We start from the raw sequence: 18886 nt of genomic DNA on the forward strand, positions 1-18886 counted from the left end.
ACTGCAGACAGGGTACAAGAGAGGATCAGAGACTGCAGACAGGGTACAAGAGAGGATCAGAGACTGCAGACAGGGTACAAGAGAGGATCAGAGACTGCAGACAGGGTACAAGAGAGGATCAGAGACTGCAGACAGGGTACAAGAGAGGATCAGAGACTGCAGACAGCGTACAAGAGAGGATCAGAGACTGCAGACAGGGTACAAGAGAGGATCAGAGACTGCAGACATGGTACAAGAGAGGATCAGAGACTGCAGACACGGTACAAGAGAGGATCAGAGACTGCAGACACGGTACAAGAGAGGATCAGAGACTGCAAACACGGTACAAGAGCGGATCAGAGACTGCAGACACGGTACAAGAGAGGATCAGAGACTGCAGACACAGTACAAGAGAGGATCAGAGACTGCAGACACGGTACAAGAGATGGTCAGAGCCTGCAGACACGGTACAAGAGAGGATCAGAGACTGCAGGCAGGGTACAAGAGAGGATCAGAGACTGCAGACAGGGTACAAGAGAGGATCAGAGACTGCAGTCACGATACATGGGATGGTCAGAGACTGCAGACACGGTACAAGAGATGGTCAGAGACTGCAGACACGGTACAAGAGATGGTCAGAGCCTGCAGACACGGTACATGGGATGGTCAGAGACTGCAGACACGGTACATGGGATGGTCAGAGACTGCAGACACGGTACATGGGATGGTCAGAGACTGCAGACACGGTACATGGGATGGTCAGAGACTGCAGACACGGTACATGGGATGGTCAGAGACTGCAGACACGGTACATGGGATGGTCAGAGACTGCTGATATGGTTGAACTCAGTGTACATATATATAGTATTGCAGGACTGTGACACTCTATTTAAACTGGTTCTGCAAGATCAAGTCAGTAATTCTTCTTTGAAAAGTGCAACCAAGTGACAAGGCAGCAGCACATTTAATTTCCAAAAGAACATTTTTCTTACAAACAGTGATCTGGTCAGGATTAGTGGAGGACAGTAAACAGTTAATGGGTCTATGAAACTTCTAGCCTGAATCAGCAGGAAATCCTTCACAAAAACATCAAACTGCAGCACACACAGAGCTCTGGCTAAATAGCTGAGCTGAAATGGTTAACAATCAGCCAAGTGTGACCTGTCACTGGACACAGAATGCCAGGGGCTGAAGGGTCTTCCAGAGATCTGATCACAGTGTGCAGCTATAAAGAAAAAACAAAGATTACAGAGGGAGGGGGAGGCTGATCAGTAACATTGCACTAAAGACACATTTCTGGAAGACACTGTCCAGCCAGCATTACATGTGACTGTGCAGCACTCCCCACCATCTTCTTGTGTGTGCTCAGTGCTGCAGGATCTTCCCATAGTCATACCTTCCTCTGCTATGTCCTCCTGGGGCTTCAGGTACTGTTTATCTCCCTCCCAGCTCCCCCATTCAGCATCTGTGTAGTTAAATGTGGTGGGCTGGAGAGGGGGAGGGGAGTTACACTCTGTCTGCTGCACAATACACAGACTTGCTCCTCCAGCCCTCGCTGTTACACATTTCCTCAGCCCCGCCTACTGTTCACAGCACAGCCCCGCCCCCGCTTCTCTCGCTGTACCAAATCTCCTAGCAGCTGACAGTGGCTCTCTGAGTGACAGGTTCAGCTATGTATCTTGGCAGGGCTGCGGGGCCCCCTATTGGGCGGGGCCCCTGGGCTTGAGCCCAGTCAAGTCTAATAGTAAGTCCGGCCCTGGGGGTGTCAGTCTGACACCCGGCAACTACGATCTCGGTAAAGAGTCTCCGACGGAGACTCTTTACCACGTGATCAGCCGTGTCCAATCACGGCTGATCACAGTGTAAATAGGAAAAGCCGGTGATCGGCTTTTCCTCACTCGCATCTGTCAGACGCGAGTAGAGGAGAGCCGATCGGCTGCTCCTCCGACAGGGGGGGTCTGTGCTGATCGATTATCAGCACAGCCCCCCCGAGGATGCCCACACTGGACCACCAGGGACGCCACCAGACCACCAGGGATGCCCAGGACAAGGTATGCCACCCTAGACCACCAGGGATTCCAGTCAGTGCCACAATGGATGCCAATCAGTGCCCATAATGGATGCCAATCAGTGCCCACAATGGGCATCACTGATTGGCATGCATTATTGTTTGGCACTGATTGGCATCCATTAGTACAATATATTATAATACAATGCCGCCTATCAGTTTCCATCTGTGCCGCCTATCAGTGCCCATCCATGCCACCTATCAGTGCCCATCCATGCCCACCTGTGCCGCCTACCCATGCCCATCTGTGCCGACCGACCCATGCCCATCTATGCCACCTATCCATGCCCATCCATGCCAATCCATGCCAGCTATCAGTGCCAATTTGTGCCACCTATCAGTGCCCATCCGTGTCACCCATCAGTGCCACCCATCAGTGCCCATCAGTGCCGCCTATCAGTGCCACATATCAGTGTCCATCAATGCCACCTCATCAGTGCCACTTCATTGGTGCCACCTCATCGGTGCCCATCAGTTTAACCCCATCAGTGCCCATCAGTGAAGGAGAAAACTTACTTATTTGCAAAGTTTTGAAACTGAAACAAAAAAAAACATTTTTTTTTTCAAAATTTTCGGTATTTCTTTATTTGTTTAGCAAAAAATAAAAACCGCAGAGGTGATCAAATACCACCAAAAGAAAGCTCTATTTGTGGGAAAAAAATTATAAAAATTTCATTTGGGTACAGTGTAGCATGACCACGCAATTGTCATTCAAAGTGCGACAGCGCTGAAAGCTCAAAATTGGTCTGGGCAGGAAGGTGTTTAAGTGCCTGGTATTGAAGTGGTTAAGGTACAATTTTTTGGTTGTGGGTATACATGGCTTCAGTGGGGGTATAGTATGGCACCTTGGTTTGATGTGAGATGAATGTTGGTCATTAGAGGGGGCATATGATCTATAACAAGGTAGCATTTGTAGAACTATCAATATAGACAGATTGGCTGGAGTAGAGCTGTAAATTTGATATAAGAAACTAAGCAGATACTACAGACAGAACTAATGATACAATTATCTGAGCTGAGCTGTAGAACTGTTGAAAGATATCTATTTATCACACAATAAACAGTTTATAGGCATCTGTCAGGTTATTTATCGTATTGACAGGTACGTTATTAAAGTAGCCTCCTTCCGATAGATTGTTTGCCACAAAGCCACCAGATCAGATAGTTATACTATACAGCCAGACAGATTATGTTCAGACTAGGAGGAGGGAAGATATTTGCAGTGTTAAAAACCCCAGGTCAGATTGGGACCACCGTGGTAATCTCTCATCTTTCATTTTTTGAGGTGACCCCCTTTAAGTAAAAACACGATACATTCTTTAACTTTTTCAATATTTTATTTGTGAGCTAATAAAAGTTAGGTTGTTGTCAGGGCTGTCTTTAAGGCAGGGCAAAAGGGGCAGCTGCCCTGGGCCCTGTCATTGTTGTGGGCCCAAAGCAGCTGCCTCATACTTGCCAACTATCCCAGTTTAAATTCCCTTGTCCCTTGAAGTTTTAGCCCTGTGCTGTGTCCTGATATCTCAGTGCTGCTACTAATGATGCCCTATTGTTGTGTACAGATGACTTACCTGCAGACCCTGTTTTTACATGTAAATAACCGGCATTCATATATAAATAGCGGCGGCATTACTAAGTAAATAGCTGCGGCCGGTGGCATTCATATGTAAATAAAGGTGACATTCATATGTATATCATGCTCCCCTGCAGTGAGGAGACGATATGCTGTAACCTCTATCAACTAATCAGTGAGCAGTATTGCTGTACCGTAATCTCTAGCAACCAATTAACAAGCAGAAATCATTTGATGTAACCTCTAGCAATTAATAAGTGAGCTGTAATGTGTGCTGGAACTTCTAGCAATCAGTCAGTAAGCAGTAATGATAGCTATAACTGCTGGCAACCAATTGCAATTGCTGCATGATCTGATACAGTAACTGATTTTAAATCTAGCTGCTATTTATTGTATGTCTCAGAGCAGGTGAGAGTGAAATTGCATGAAAGGGGGGCCCAATACATTTTTTGCCCAGGGTCCAAACAATATTAAAGACGGCCCTGCCTGTTATAGCTAAAATAGTATTGCCAGAAGTTGGTCACTATAAAATGAAGGCATTGTTAGTGGGAAAAAAGCGAGTGTATTTTTAACATATAATCACTGCTTACCACCAATTTGATGGACCTCCATACTCAAGAGGAGTATGTCCACCGTATAAGCTTCCCATGCCCAATACCAGCACGATCCAAGATCCTTTAGCCAAACCAGTCTCTTGTCGAGACACCAGTGTAGGGTGGTAAGAAACATAAGACTGCTTTTTCAAACACAGGCACAAAAAGATATACACTTTGGGGACACTCCCCACTTCTTTGCATAATGACTCAGGGCGGGGTAAAACTACATTGAGTAACAAGAGACACACAGACAGGGCTGCAAGAGAAATCCCCCCTCCCCTCTAGCAGCTAATCTACATACACATATGCTCCCAAGGCAGACAAACAGAAGAACAATGGAATATAGCCACTTAACAATAAACACATACACCCCCCACCTTAAGCTATCTAGCAATGATCTATGAGACACTCTTACAATATTCTAGCAGTCTGAAATGTGGAATTATTTATCTTCATATATTTCTTGAGGGAGATTGTTCATTAGTATTAATATCCCAAGTGAAAGAGCCCCTTCCTTCTTTCAACACAAACCACACATATAGAACCCAGGATAACAGGGGAAAAACAAAATGCTGAGTCCGGTGTTGTTGTACTGGGAGTCTAGTTAGGACAGACCCGACTAGGTTTCTCAGCCATCCTGTGCCCCTAATAGACACAGGGTAACTTACACTTAAGAGGGGGTGGGGGAGCTGGACAAGGAGTTTCCTGACCTCTCTAATGTAAGCTAGGTTCCAGAAGCCTCCTGCCCAAAGTGACTACCGTCACAATACCCCATGTGGTACAAGCAGACTTTCTTGTGGTAGCTGGGCGCACAACTCTGCCCCAGACCTATTTAAAATGAAGATAAATAACTTAAATCCAATTCAGTACTATATGAATATAGAATGGAGGAAATAAATAGCACGGAGATGCAAAAAACGGTATTATTTAACTCTTTCTCTATAACAAAAGTCATCTGAATCTTGGTAACAGTGTGTAGGCAGATGCAGGCAATTTCACAATGGAAGAGTAGCCTGATAAGGGGAATTGCCCCATTATGGACACAGTAAGCCTCTCTGGTAATGTAGGTGTCTGATTTGATACTGAATTCCTGTGAAGGTTCAGGCAGCTATCTTAAAGGGGAAGCCTTTAAATAGGGGATCTTGTGTCATTTAGGCACTTTAAGTGAGTAGCAGGTTAGGGAAAGGAACCTGCTGGTTAGGAACAGTGCATAGTGTAGGGAAAGGTTCCTAGTGAGTAGGGATAGCGCACTGAATACTGTCTGGTATTGGAAAACATAATGAGGATTACGCCACGCAAACCAGTACTGTTGTGATTATACAAGATTACGGCACTCCTTCAGCAGAGACCATCCTCCTAACCTGACTGTGAATCATATTATGGAGAACTGAGTTGAGGCTGTTTTGTTCCTCAGTGTGCCATAGCACTATTGTGATTGTCATAACTCTGAACAATTCTTATAAAACTTCTATGATGATTAAGGCCCTGTGTGTGCATGGTTCCTACCGAGGGGGTACTTTGACTGAGACCCAGCCTACATGTGTGGTGTGCTTGTACATTTACTGTTTGATAGGGTTAATATATTTTTGAGATTTTTTCTAATGTGTACTTTTTTCTTTACGGGTTACATAGATTTTTCTTCTACAAGGTGGTTGGTGCAGAGGCAGCAAGGCAAACAGCAACAGTTACGCCCTCTGGCTCAGTGAACAATCTAGGGGTTGTCTTTTTTTTATACTTATTGCTGAACAAACTTGAATAGGACATAGGGAGCTGTGGGATACCCCATTAGCACTGAACAGTGTCAATATGCCTTAGGACAATCCCTTTAGGAATGGCCCAGAAAATGTACAGAGACACCATCAGAAATATCCCAGGACACTCTGGTCTGGTCATGTGATTGGCTCTTCTCTTACAGCTAGCAGCGGCTTCAGGAGAGAGTGGCAACAGTGGATGGCCCATAGAAAGCCTATAGGTGATGTCATCTCTCAAGCATTCCAACTGTTGTTGGATCTCTCTTTCCTCTCCCCTGCAGCCGCTGACTGACGTGACTGGAGCGTCCTAAGAATAGGTAAGGATATACAATATACAAATATATCTTTGTTTTACAGGGTAGTTAGTATAGGTGTTGGAAAGGGGTGTTAGAAGGTGGAAAGTTGCCGTTTTAAGCTTAGTATTACCCTAGAATTCTACTTTAAGGAATTATTGTTTGCCAATAAAGTTTATGCTTTTTTTGTTACAGAGAGAAAAGCGGGTACCTATATTCTCAAAATGCAAATTAGGTAAAATTTCTCTCTTTCTTTCTTTTTTTTTTCCTTTCTTGTTTTGCAAAATTGGGGAAGAAAGAAGAAATAAAAAAATCACTATGCATATTCAAATTTGATATCATTAAAAATAATTTTTTTATACTTTCTTTTCCCAGCATTGTTTTTATTTATTTATTATTGCTTTAATATGACTAATCATTTACCCTCCAACCTGGCATTTAGAAAGTAAGAAGTGGCTGGAATCCCATAAAAAAAATACAAATTGTTATGGGATTACTCAATCATGCATGCTTTAATAGGATTTCTTATTTCATGTAAAAGTACAGTACTTGAGATCCCTCTGAATAGGTCTCCATTTAGTTATGATGAGCAAATTGCGGTAGAGTTAATCACTTACGTATAATCAGTTGAATTCTAATTCTAAAAGTAAATTTATCAACATGTAGAACTGCTGTTGCTCTTTTGTTGATTTTTTTTGTGCTGCTGGTAATAACCCGACTTTACCTACATAGGTATAATGACTCTGTACCTGCTACCATGACACTTATTGAAATTACCATGCTGACAGGGTTCACACCAAATATTGAAGATCTAAAAAGGGTAAGTATATTAGGTAGGATTAACACATTTTTTTCACTAATAAGTAATAGGTTTTTATTTCGCTATTACTGAACTTTCTCAGATATACTGTTTTCTTAATTTACACTGCATACTGGATGGTAGAAGAGGAGCATTATACACGCATGACCATTTTGTTGAGTGCAATGTAAAACATCTGGATAGGACATGTTCCTATTAGGCTTCGTATACTCAGTGACTTAAAAACACAGCATTTTTAGGAATACAGGCATTTTATTTCTAATGATCTAAATACAGCCCATTGTCTCCAATATGCCCGTAAATACAGGTGTGTAAACATGCGCTGCGTATAGAAGAGTAAAAAAAAAATAACACAAAAATCTGCATTAGGCTAGTATGCTATGTGAGTACATGCATATGTATGTAAACTGTTAATTTTAAGTGATTAAAATTGCACACATATGCATAAATGTGCACTCATATGAGCAAAGTAAATGCCTGAAACTTCAGCCAGGAATATTAATGTTTAAACATCAGTACCACATGCAAGTACGTTTAAGGGGTTTTTACTGTTCTCAGCAAAACAGCCTAGCATTTTTGCAAACTACAGACTGGATTTATAGGTAACACTATAAAAAGAACTGGCCTCTTAAACAGCTACGTACATGTGCCCTTATGTGTACTCTTATGCCGCGTACACATGGTCAGACTTCCCGACGTAAAATGTGCGATCGGAGCTTGTATCGGAAATTCGGACCGTGTGTAGGCTCCAACGGACAGTTTCCATCTGAATTTTCCGTCGCACAAAATTTGAGATCTGGATCTCAAATTTTTCGACAACAAAATCCGTTGTCATAAATTCCGATCGTGTGTACACAATTCTGACGCACAAAGTTGCACGCATACTTGGAATCAAGCAGAAGAGCCAACATCCGTAGGAAAAATCCATGGATTTTGTTGTCGGAATGATCAATGTCCAATCGTGTGAACGGGGCATTAGGCTGGCCATATATGGGTCGAATTCCGAAATAATTTTCTTTAGAAAATCATTTCTAAGAATTTTTGTTTGAATTTTGCACCATTAGTGGGCTGTAGGGATGAGCTCAGGCGTGTTCGCATGGAACACGTGCAGAGCCCGCCAGGAAGTGAGTGCAGCGCTGCGCTAATCACAGGCCGTGAGACATTGCCCGATCTCTGCAGCCACGCATCGGGGCAATGTCTCACTGCCTGTGATTAGCGCAGCGCTGCGCTCACTTCCTGGCAGGCTCTGCACGTGTTCCATGCGAACACGCCTGAGCTCATCCCTAGTGGGCTGCAGCAATGGCTGATTTTTGTGCAACCATTAAATGAGTAATCGGGCATGTTGGAATTTTTTTGAACAACAAAGATTTTCTAATTAGTGATGGGAGAATCTTGTGAGAAATAGAATTGAAAAAGAAATGCACATGAGCACAAGAAAAGAAAATTCCCAGCAAGAAAAGAAAAATCCCACCATGAAAATTATTTTCTATAGCAACATGAGGTGAAAGTGAAGGCTTGGTAGGTCAAATTTTGAAATCAATGGTGGACCATGGTATCACAAAATTTCTGATTTTCGAAGAAAAATTTGTTTGGAATTTGACCTATGTATGGCCAGCATTAGTCTGGTTGATTGCAATTAGGTGAGATGCTGAGGGGAGAACAGCTAACCCTTCTAGTCACCTGTTCCGAATCAGTGATCCCAAAAACCAACATGTGTGTCATCTGGCCTTAATTAAAGGTGCCATCTAGTCACCCTACTAGTGGGTGATCCTTATTAGATTGACTCTTTAGGTGACATAAGACTGACCATACAGGAGACAATTTTTTCCTAAAGCAATAATTAAAAAGGGACATTAAAACACTACTAAGAAAATGTAACAAAATAATGTAAAATAATAAAAGTAAATCCAATTGAATGGATAACTATACCCAAGGATACAAAAGTAATATGTTGTGGATTACCAGTTCTTAGACATGGCGGTTGAATTTGTTTCCTATAGAATGAAACAACTTATCAAGAGAATCGTTACCCTGTATCTATATTTATTATGAGTCTCAGAGGTTTATTTACTAAAGGTAAATGGGCAGTTCAGTTTGTGTGAGGATATTCTCTTAGTTTGGTGATTGGGTATTCTTTGTAAAGTGAATTTTTACCCCAATGTAGTGTAAGGAAAATATGAAAAACAGAATTTTCTTTGCTCATGACTGGATAATGGAGGTCAGCAAAGGTTCACCTCGTTCACTAAGCTAAGGGAAAAGTCCCTTTCTAATAGAACAAGATATTTGCCTTTAGTAAATCAACTCCTTCCCTAAAAGTATTATTTTTTCATTATCCATTGTTTTCCTCAGAATAAATATGGCATGGTCTGGCTGAAAAAGAGTACATAGTACCTCATAATCTCATAGCCAACACTTAGGCACAAATCTGCAAATACCAAGGAATAGGCTGAAACTGTACTCTGTGTTGTTCATCCATACCAGGCGTAGGGATAACCTGCTCTTCATTGGTGGGCATTGGTTGTTTTTTCAGGGACATATCCCTAAAAAAAAAAAAAAAAAATTAATAATATAATTGAGGGGCAAGAACTTCTACATCTTCAAATGATACTAAAAGGTGAGTTTTTGGGGAAGTGACCATATAAAAGATGTTTTACCTGGTCTGTGCAATGATATTGCACACAGTGGTGCCTTACCTCCCTTTGGACAGCCCCCCCCCCCCCCCACTAGGGCTGTCCACTGTTTCCTCCTCCAGGTGACTCCTTGGCAAGCTTGGTGACATGGAGGCATCTGCGGGCATATGCTCCTGAGTCAGGCTTTGTGTGTGCATAGACAATCACAACACCTGTAAATTGCACCCCCAGTCCCTCCGTAGGAGTTTGACTAAGTACAGTAGGAGTCTATGGCCCTGCTGCTCTCAGTGTCTCCTATGAGACCAGGAACAAGAAAAGCCACTCCAGGTGAGTGAGTCTCTGGTTAATCCCCACACACACTAGTCAGATGCTAGCCCAGCTCTCATGTTGTGTAACATAAGGAAATGATTCCGGATAGTTGCACTTCCAAAAATGCTTTTATTGACGCTTCATATGACAAGTGGTTGACAGATGGAGCAGGGGACAAAGAGGTAGACGCGTTTCACGCAAATGTTAGCTCTTAGTCATTACCTATTGGAACTAGTCACCACAATCACCTATATACTAATCTAATGTGTAATCATTAGGTTACAAGTGAACTAACCAATTAAAATTAGTACTCAGCTGGTGTTACAAAGAAAACCCTGCTAGAATACATGGTACTTTCACTCAGAGAAAACTCGACACATCAGTCAAAATCATTGTAGAGTTACAACAACATGCACAAAATAATAGAAAACATGTATATATGTATACATACAATGAAGTCGATGTTGAGAACAAATGATTTTTAAAAGCAAAGTGTTAGAACATCATGAGAACTGATACTGGCATATTCCCAAAGTATGTGCATAGTTTCAAATGAACGTCAATGGCAAAAAATAAAATAAAAATAATAGGAGAGAAATAAATAGGGGCTAATAGACTGCAGGAAACTAGCTAAGAAAGAGAAAAAAAATATTATAAATATATACAAGAGAAATAGGTGCTAATAGACTGCAGGAAACTAGCTAAGAGGAAAAAACAAGCACAACACCTGTAAACTGCGCCCCCAGTCCCTCCATAGGAGTTTGTCTAAGAACAGTAGGAGTCTATGGCCCCCGCTGCTCTCAGTGTCTCCCATGAGACCAGAAATTGAGGGGAGTGGGGCTGCCAAGATGACACTGGAGTGGTGGCAAGTGCCAGGTAAGTGTTTAGGGATGGGGGTGGGTAGAACCCCTGGTAGAAGTAGTAAGGTGTTTTTTACCCTAATGCAGGGAATGCATTAAAGTGAAAAATGTTTTGGCGTTGGAACCATTTCAGTTTATTCCTTTTGGGACCGCCAAGCTCCTTGAAATGCTGAGGCACAAAGCTTTGTACTAGGCACTTACGGAATCAGTAACTCAGTTCAGTTTTCAAGATTATGCCGTTGCTAGAAGTGTTGGGGGCGAGCGGTTCGGCCCGAACAATGCCTGTTAGCACGTTCAACGAACACCCGAATGTTTGGGGAGCTCGGTGGGATGTTCACTTGTCGAGCGCCCCACAATGCATTGCGTGCTGCATAGCTGGTTGTTAAGGAGCGGGCTGGGAAGCCGGCTGCTGCGTCCTTAACAATGGATGAGTCTTCAGCTGTCAAGGCTTCCCCATTGACAGCTGAATGAAAAAAAAAAAACAATATTGCCGGGTATAGAAAAAAGTTAAATAAAACAGCGTGGAGTCCCCAAAATCCATACCAGACCCTTATCCCTGCATGCAGCCTGGTAGGACAGGAAAAGGGGGGGTGCCATGTTGATGGGGACAACAGTCCTCTTCCCCACAACTCTGAACTGTGGGGATCTGCAAGCAGGAGGCTTGTCGGAATCTAGAAGTCCCCTTTAACAAGGGGGACCCCAGATCCCAGCCCCCCCATGTGAATGAGTATGTACTCCTACATTGTACCCCTACCCATTCACCAAAAAAGTGTCAAAAAGAAATAAAAACACAGACAGTTTTTTTGACAATTCCATTATTATAAAATAAATAAAAATGGTCCCCCGATGTAGGTCCATCCACCCCTCTTTCCTGACCTTCTTGGATAAGGGTCGGGTAAGGATTTTAGGGTTCCTCTAAAATCCATATCAGACCCAAAATGCCTAGAATGGATTGAGGAGGACCCCCACGCCTTTTAAAAAAAAAAACATTTTTGCATTGCTGACAAGGGTATTGTATTGCTGACAATTTAAATGTAATTTTTTGTTTGTTTATAAGTGTCAGTTTTGCTGCAGCAGGTTCTATACATGGTACAAATGCACCACTTTATAGGAAGACTAAGGGGACACCTCAGGCACTATATTTAAAGGCATTTTTCATTTTTATTGTTTCACTTAAAGCATCATTAAAATCGTTGCTTCTGTAAAAACTATTTTTCCCCCCTCATCTTCCAGGACAGCTACTTGAGAGATGATTGGCTCCACCCTCTACAGGAAACACAAAGCAGCCACAATTTAAAAAGCCCCTCCCTCTCCTCTGACCCTCAGTTGTTTTGCTTCCAGACGTTCCAGGCCCCTTCTGTTGGTGATATCCAGGACTGGGTGTTTTTCTATGTTTATAGACTGAGAAGGGCCCCCTTGGGTTACTTGCCTCCCTTCCATTTCCAGCCTCTCGTTGTGTGGAGAGGCATCTTCCTCGTGTCTTCCCTGTGTTGGGTATACCAAAATGGGGTCGGAGGACTTCCGGTGACACGGCAAGATGGCGCCGGAATGGGAAGTGACATGACGCATTTCCTGGATGCTTTTTTAACTTAAAGGATTTCAGTATGGTACAATGCAGGGGGCTCGCTGCTTTGGAAACAGTCACAGGGCAGCCTAGTTTAGCAGTGCAGCTGCGGTCAGAGGAGTCTCACCAGCCGCCTTATGTTCTCCTCGGTGGAGTCTGAGGACAGGACCGAGGATGGAGCACCCGCTCGAGTTGAGCCAGGGCAGCATCTAGATTCAATACTGCCCCCCAAGGTAAGCCCTTATCTGTGGATAAAGAGCTTCTGCAGCAGGGGGGGTCTGTATAAGCCTTTTTTATATTTGTTTTTTTTTCTGTTTTTTTTTCTAGGTTGATAAACCTGTAAATAAAAAATGTGGGAACTGTAGAGCCAGGCTTTCTGATAGTTATAAAAAACAATTTTGTAAGGATTATATTTCGTCAAAAGGCAGATTCTGGGTCTACTGCCTCTTTAGAGGAGTTGATGACTATGAAGGAGGTAGTGGCCTCTTTTCGGTTGCTTAATGACAGAGTAGCCAGGCTAGGTGCTTCCACTTCTAAACCTGTGACTCAGGAGCCTTCAGTCTCAGCTAGATCTCTACTTCTCTTAGTGTCAAAGACCATTAGTTTACATAATGTTTGTGACCTGGAAGAAGGTGAGAATCCGGTATCTATGTCTGATGAGGAGTCTGTATCAGAGGATGAGGAAACTGGTAGCTCAACTAGGTATCTTTTTCCAGTTGAAGATATTGATGAACTATTAAAGTCAATATATACTTCTGAACAGATCGAGATGCCTCAGCAAGCCCAGTCTGTTAAGGATAAGATGTACAGAGGTCTACAAGGATGGAAATCTAGGACTTTTCCTGTCCCATTCACTCAAGGATACAATCCTTTCTGAGTGGAAAGAACCTGAAAGAAGGGCGTTCCAGTCTAGAGGTCATAAAAGAAGGTTTCCCTTTCAGCATTTGAGGACTCTGGAGTCCTTAAGGATCAGATGGATAAAAAGGCTGACTCTTTATTATATATTATTATTTATTCAGGATTTATATAGCATTTTACGCAGAGCTTTACAATATTACAAGGAGACAATACAGTTACAATACAATAAAATACAAGAGGATTAAGAGGGCCCTGCTCAGAAGAGCTTACAATCTAATAGAGGCCTGGGATGCCTCTTTTTCTTTAGGACCAGCTGTAGCGTCCACCTGTGGTGCTAGGAATTTAGGCATGCGGGTCCTACGTCTAGATGACCTTCTCTCCTCCATAGAGATCAGGGATTCTTTACCCCTTATTGCCAAGTCAGTGGCTTTTTTGGCTGATGCAGCAGCAGATTCTGTAAAATGTGTTGCCAGAACATCAGCACTCATTAATTCAGCTAGATGGGCCACCTGGCTAAAATCTTGGGAAGGTGATCTTACCTCCAAGAATTATCTTTGCAACATACCCTTTGAGGGTAAGCTCTTATTTGGTTCTTCCTCAGGAGGGGGGGGGCCGGGATCTGGGGGTCCCCTGGGGGTCCCCTTGTTAAAGGGGGCTTCCAGATTCTGATAAGCCCCCCGCCCGCAGACCCCCACAACCACCGGCCAGGGTTGTGGGGATGAGGCCCTTGTCCTCATCAACATGGGGACATTGTGCTTTGAGGGGTCAAAGACCCCAAAAGCATCCTCCCAATGTTGAGGGAATGTGGCCTGGTATGATTCAGGAGGGGGGGCACTCTCTCATCCCCACCTCTTTTCCTGTGACCTGCCAGGTTGTGTGCTCGGAAAAAGGGTCTGGTATGGATTTTTAGGGGGACCCCACGTCAATTTTTTTTTATTTGACGCAGGGTTCCCCTTAAAATCCGTACCAGACCTGAAGGGCCTGGTAATTGAATTTAGGGGAACCCCACGCTTTTTTTTATCAACACTCATTGAGTTTTCTCTGTATTATGGGAGCCGACAATTCATTATGGCCGCAAGTGATTTTAAAATACTTTTTTTCCTGCAGAAATTACATTTTGTGCGGGGACAGTTCTAAGCATGGGAAACATGCGCCCCTTTACAGGCATACTATACACACTCCCCAGGTACGAAATTTAAAGGAATATTACACTTTTATTGTTTCACTTTAATCATGATTAAAATCACTGCTCCTGAAAAAACAGCCATTTTTAAAACTTTTTTTTGCATTGATCCATGTCCCCTGGGGCAGGACCCAGGTCCCCAAACACTTTGGAGATGGAGAACATTTATTCTGTAAGGAATCTGTTATTGCCAGGAGTGTTCATGGTAACCCTGGATCTTCAGGATTCTTACCTTCGTGTACTAATCTGCCAGAATCATTAAAACTTCCTCAGATTTGACGGTCCAAGTCTTTGGCAGTTCAGCACCCTCCCTTTTGGTCTCTTGGACGCACCAAGGATTTTCATGAAAATCATGGCCAAAGTCATGGCCTATTTTAGAATATAGAGTGTATCAATCATTCCATATCTAGATGGTGTTTTGGTCTTTGCCCAAAAGAGAGAGCCTTGTTCAGGATCTCCCATTGATCTTGCAGTCCTTTCAGAAATTGGAGTGGAAGGTCAATCAGCAAATGTCTTGTCTGGTTCCCTGCCAGAGCATGCCCTTTTGGGTTACCTAATAGACACAGTTGCCCAAATGATTTTTCTTCCAGAAGAAAAGATTTTAAAGATTCTTCGCTCTGTGCAGAACTTCAGGTTGCTCCAACAGGCCTCCCTTCGTCAGATTATGCAATTATTGGGCTTAATGCTGCAGGCCATTCCGGGGCTGCTATGGGCCCAGTTGCATTTCAGGCCCCTTCAGGCTTTTCTTCTGCATCATTGGGATCACAGAAAAAGCTCTTTGAATCAGTTCATACAGCTTCCAAGAGAGGATTTTCTCAATCTGTCCTGGTGGGAGCAACGGGATGTTCCCAGAGTTGATCTTTTTGCATTCAGTCTCAACAAAAAACTACCGGCTTTCTTCTCGCTGGAAAGAAAGATGGAGTCCTTAGAGACAGATGAGCTCTCTTTCCCTGAGCACTGAGTGGTGTATCCTACAGCTAAGGGGGTGCTCAGAGAGGGTTATTGAGACTATTCTTTACAGCGTTAGTCACAAGTAAGATCTATGGGAACGTTTGGAAAACTTTTTTTTTCCTGGCAGAAGAAGACAGGAATGGATTCCTTTTCTACTCCCTGTATACTAGATTTTTTTTACAGAGGGAAGTGGAGAAAGGACTTTCTGTCAGCATCCTTAGGTTTCAGGTTGTTGCCCTGTTTCTGTTTGCAGAAAGAAGACTGGCTAAGGACCCTTTGCTCAAGAGGTTGCTTTCAGCCAGAAATAGGCGTACACCCAGGGCTGTTAAACAGTTTCCGCTCTGGGATCTGCCGTTCCTATTAAATGCTCTAACTAGGGCTCCTTTTGAGCCATTGCACGAGGCCTCTCTGAAATTGATTTCCTTAAATATTACCATTCTTTTGGCTATAACTTCAGGGAGAAGGATTTCTGATCTAGAATTTCTTTCCTGTAAAGACCCTTTCCTGGGTTTTTTAGAGGGACAGGGTAGTTATTAGGCCCGATCCTTTGTACTTACCCAATGTCTCTTCCAGCTTTCACAGGTCCCAGGAGGTAGTTCTTCGTAGTGTTTGTACCTCCCCCAAGAATGCGGAAGAGGAAAGATTTAGTTTTTTGGACGTGAAAAGATGCCTTCTGCTTTATCTAGAAAGGTCTGGTGAGTTTAGGAGATCCTCCCAACTCTTAGTGTTGTTCAGTGGCCTCAAAAAGGGGACCAAGGCATCTAGAAGTTCCATTTCCAGATGGATTAGGGAAGCAACTTGTGAAGCTTACAGAGCATCAGGTCACATCCCTCCTTCCAGAGTTAGAGCTCATTCAATGAGATCTTTGGCTGCCTTATGGGCAGAAGGAGCGGGAGCATCATGGGAAGAAATTTCTAAAACTGCTGTCTGGTCCTCCTCTCATGCTTTTATCAAGCATTATAGTGTCCAGATGTTCTCCAACCAGGTTCTCTCCTTTGGTAGGAAAGTACTTCAGGCTGTCGTCCCTCCCTAAGGTATAGAATCTTGCTTATCCTCTCAAGTAGCTGTCCTGGAAGATGAGGGGGGAAAACCCCCATTAGACTTTCCGGTAACAGTATTTCCATGAATCTTCCAGGACAGTGTCTATATTCCCACCCTATTCTGTATTCACTGGTCTCCTTTTGTTTCCCTGGTGGTGTTTTTTTTTTGTGAGTTTCTGTTATACCTCTGCCGAGTGCACTTTTGGTGGAGGTTTACTTGATCTTCAAACTGAGAGTCAGAGGAGAGGGAGGGGCCTTTTAAATTGTGACCGATTTGTGTTTCCTGTAGAGGGTGGAGCCAAAAACCTAAACCTAAACGTAAATCGGGCTTTTTGAAAAAAAAATTGCATTGATACATGCCCAAAACCAAACCCTTTTTATGCCAATAACTTGCATATAAACATTTGAAATGGGGACTTTTTTCAATTTTCAAGTTTGGGTCCCATAGACTTTAATAGGGTTCGTGCCTCAGGTGCAAACTTTTTCCATGATCGGGAGTTCTGGTGCGAACCAAACAAGGGGGTGTTCAGCCCAACTCTAGTTGCTAGTTTAACTACTTCCCTTACTAACCCTGTTCTGCTAGATGTGATCAGTCTGCAGACATCTTTCATTCACATGTGTTTTTTTTTTCCAGTTGTCCAGTAAAGTGGAAAACTACATCATGACTTATGAAACACAAGAATCGACATCCAATGCATCAGTTGTACTCTATCTAACAAAGGTAAAGCTGGGTTTAATACCCATTTATAAAATATACACATTTGTTAAAAATATCATATTTTGTTGTGACTTCTTGTATTTCAGGTTCCTCATAATGAAGCCCTTTCCATCGGTTTTAGAATTCATCAAACCACAGAAGTGGGACTTCTACAGCCAGCTGACATTTCAATATATGAATATTATGATCTTGGTAAAAAAAAAAAAAAAAAAAAAAAATATATATATATATATATATATATATATATATATATATATATATATATTGCAATGTTTTGTGAACATCTAAAGTTTCATTCATATTTTATTGTTGTAATGAATTTTTGATCAGGTCGACCTGTCAGTTTTTCAGGTGGACATGATCGGACCCTCCATTCACCCCTATGGATCGGCAGATGTCAGCAGTGACATGTTCGCTGACTTCCACTGGTATCTGATACCATCCTGTCTGCAAAATCTAGACAGATGGTTGTCCTATTTTCCATCCGTCTGGTGGCTCAGAAAAAACGGACAGGCCGTCCCTTTTAACCCAATTTCTCTATAGAGGAGAGTGGAACTGTGTCTGTGTCCACTCTGCACAGTCAGCGGAGACTAACCTGCCATCCGCCTGCTCAGTGGGGATCAGCGGAGTGATCCCCTGCTGAGCAAGCACATTCTGTCCAACGAAGGCTCCCGTGTGAAAAAAGGCCTAAGGTTGGGAATTTTGTTTGGATTTACTTTAAACTACTAACAAATAAAAAGTCTTTATTCAGGACCCTGCATTTTCTTGAAATTTATTTTTTAAAGGAGTTGTAAAGGCAGAAGGTATTTATTTTGATGCATTCTATGCAGCCCCCCCCCCCCCGCACCCCCCTAATTACTTACCTGAGGGGGCTGCGGCTCTGTGTCTGTAGGAAGCTGCTGACTGTGGGGGCACTCGATAGGAGGGAGGGGCCAGGAGTAGCAAAAAGGGACCCAAGTAGAGGAGGATACGGGCTGCTCTGTGCAAAACCAACTGCATAGAGGATGTAAGGATAACGCATTTGTTTATTTTGTTTTTTTAAACAAGACTTCCCAGTTACAAAGCGTAACTATTGAAAATAAAACTCCACCCAAAACTTTTTTTTTTGTTTAATCACTTTAATACAGTGCACTTACGCCCCCTTCCTTCCCAAGCCAATTTTTAGCTTTCTGCGCTGTCACACTTTGACAAGTGCGCGGCCATGCTACACTACCCAAACAAATCTTTTATCATTTTGTTCCCACAAATAGAGCTTTCTTTTGGTATTTGATCACTGCTGTTTTTTTTTCTTTGTTTCTGTTATAAAATTTGTAAATAAGTATGTTTTCTCCTTTAATGATGGGAACTGATAAGGCAGCACTGGTATGCAGCACTGATGGGCACTCATAGGCTGCACTGATGAGCACTGATAGGTGGCACTGCTGGGCATCACTGATCTGGCAGGCATTCATAAAGGGCACTGACTGGCAACATTTGTTGGCAATTATTAGCATATATTGGGCACACTGTGGCATCCCTGGTGGACATACCTGGCCATCCACGTATTGTGGGCTTCCCTGGTGGTCCTGGCGGCATCCCTGGTGGTCCAGTGTGGGCATCCACGGGGGGGGGGGGGGGCTGCGCCGATAAAAAATCAGCGCAGACCACCCGTCAGGAGAGCCGCCGATCGACTGTCCTCTACTCGTGTTTGTCAGAT

At 43.1% G+C, this 18886-nt stretch overlaps 1 protein-coding gene across 1 annotated transcript in view; it reads left to right on the top strand.

The window, feature by feature from the left end:
* Positions 1-18886, top strand: part of LOC143974836 (complement C3-like) — a 332677-nt gene that overhangs the window by 289787 nt on the left and 24004 nt on the right. The window contains exons 33-36 of the mRNA XM_077476590.1: positions 6453-6492; positions 6990-7077; positions 17107-17193; positions 17277-17382. Coding sequence (XP_077332716.1) covers positions 6453-6492; positions 6990-7077; positions 17107-17193; positions 17277-17382 — 321 coding nt within the window. The remainder of the gene's footprint in view (positions 1-6452; positions 6493-6989; positions 7078-17106; positions 17194-17276; positions 17383-18886) is intronic.

This window comes from Lithobates pipiens, unplaced genomic scaffold (assembly GCF_037356315.1).
Source record: "Lithobates pipiens isolate NorthernLeopardFrog02 unplaced genomic scaffold, aLitPip1_a1.2 Scaffold_13, whole genome shotgun sequence".
Classification (NCBI taxonomy): Eukaryota; Metazoa; Chordata; class Amphibia; order Anura; family Ranidae; genus Lithobates; species Lithobates pipiens.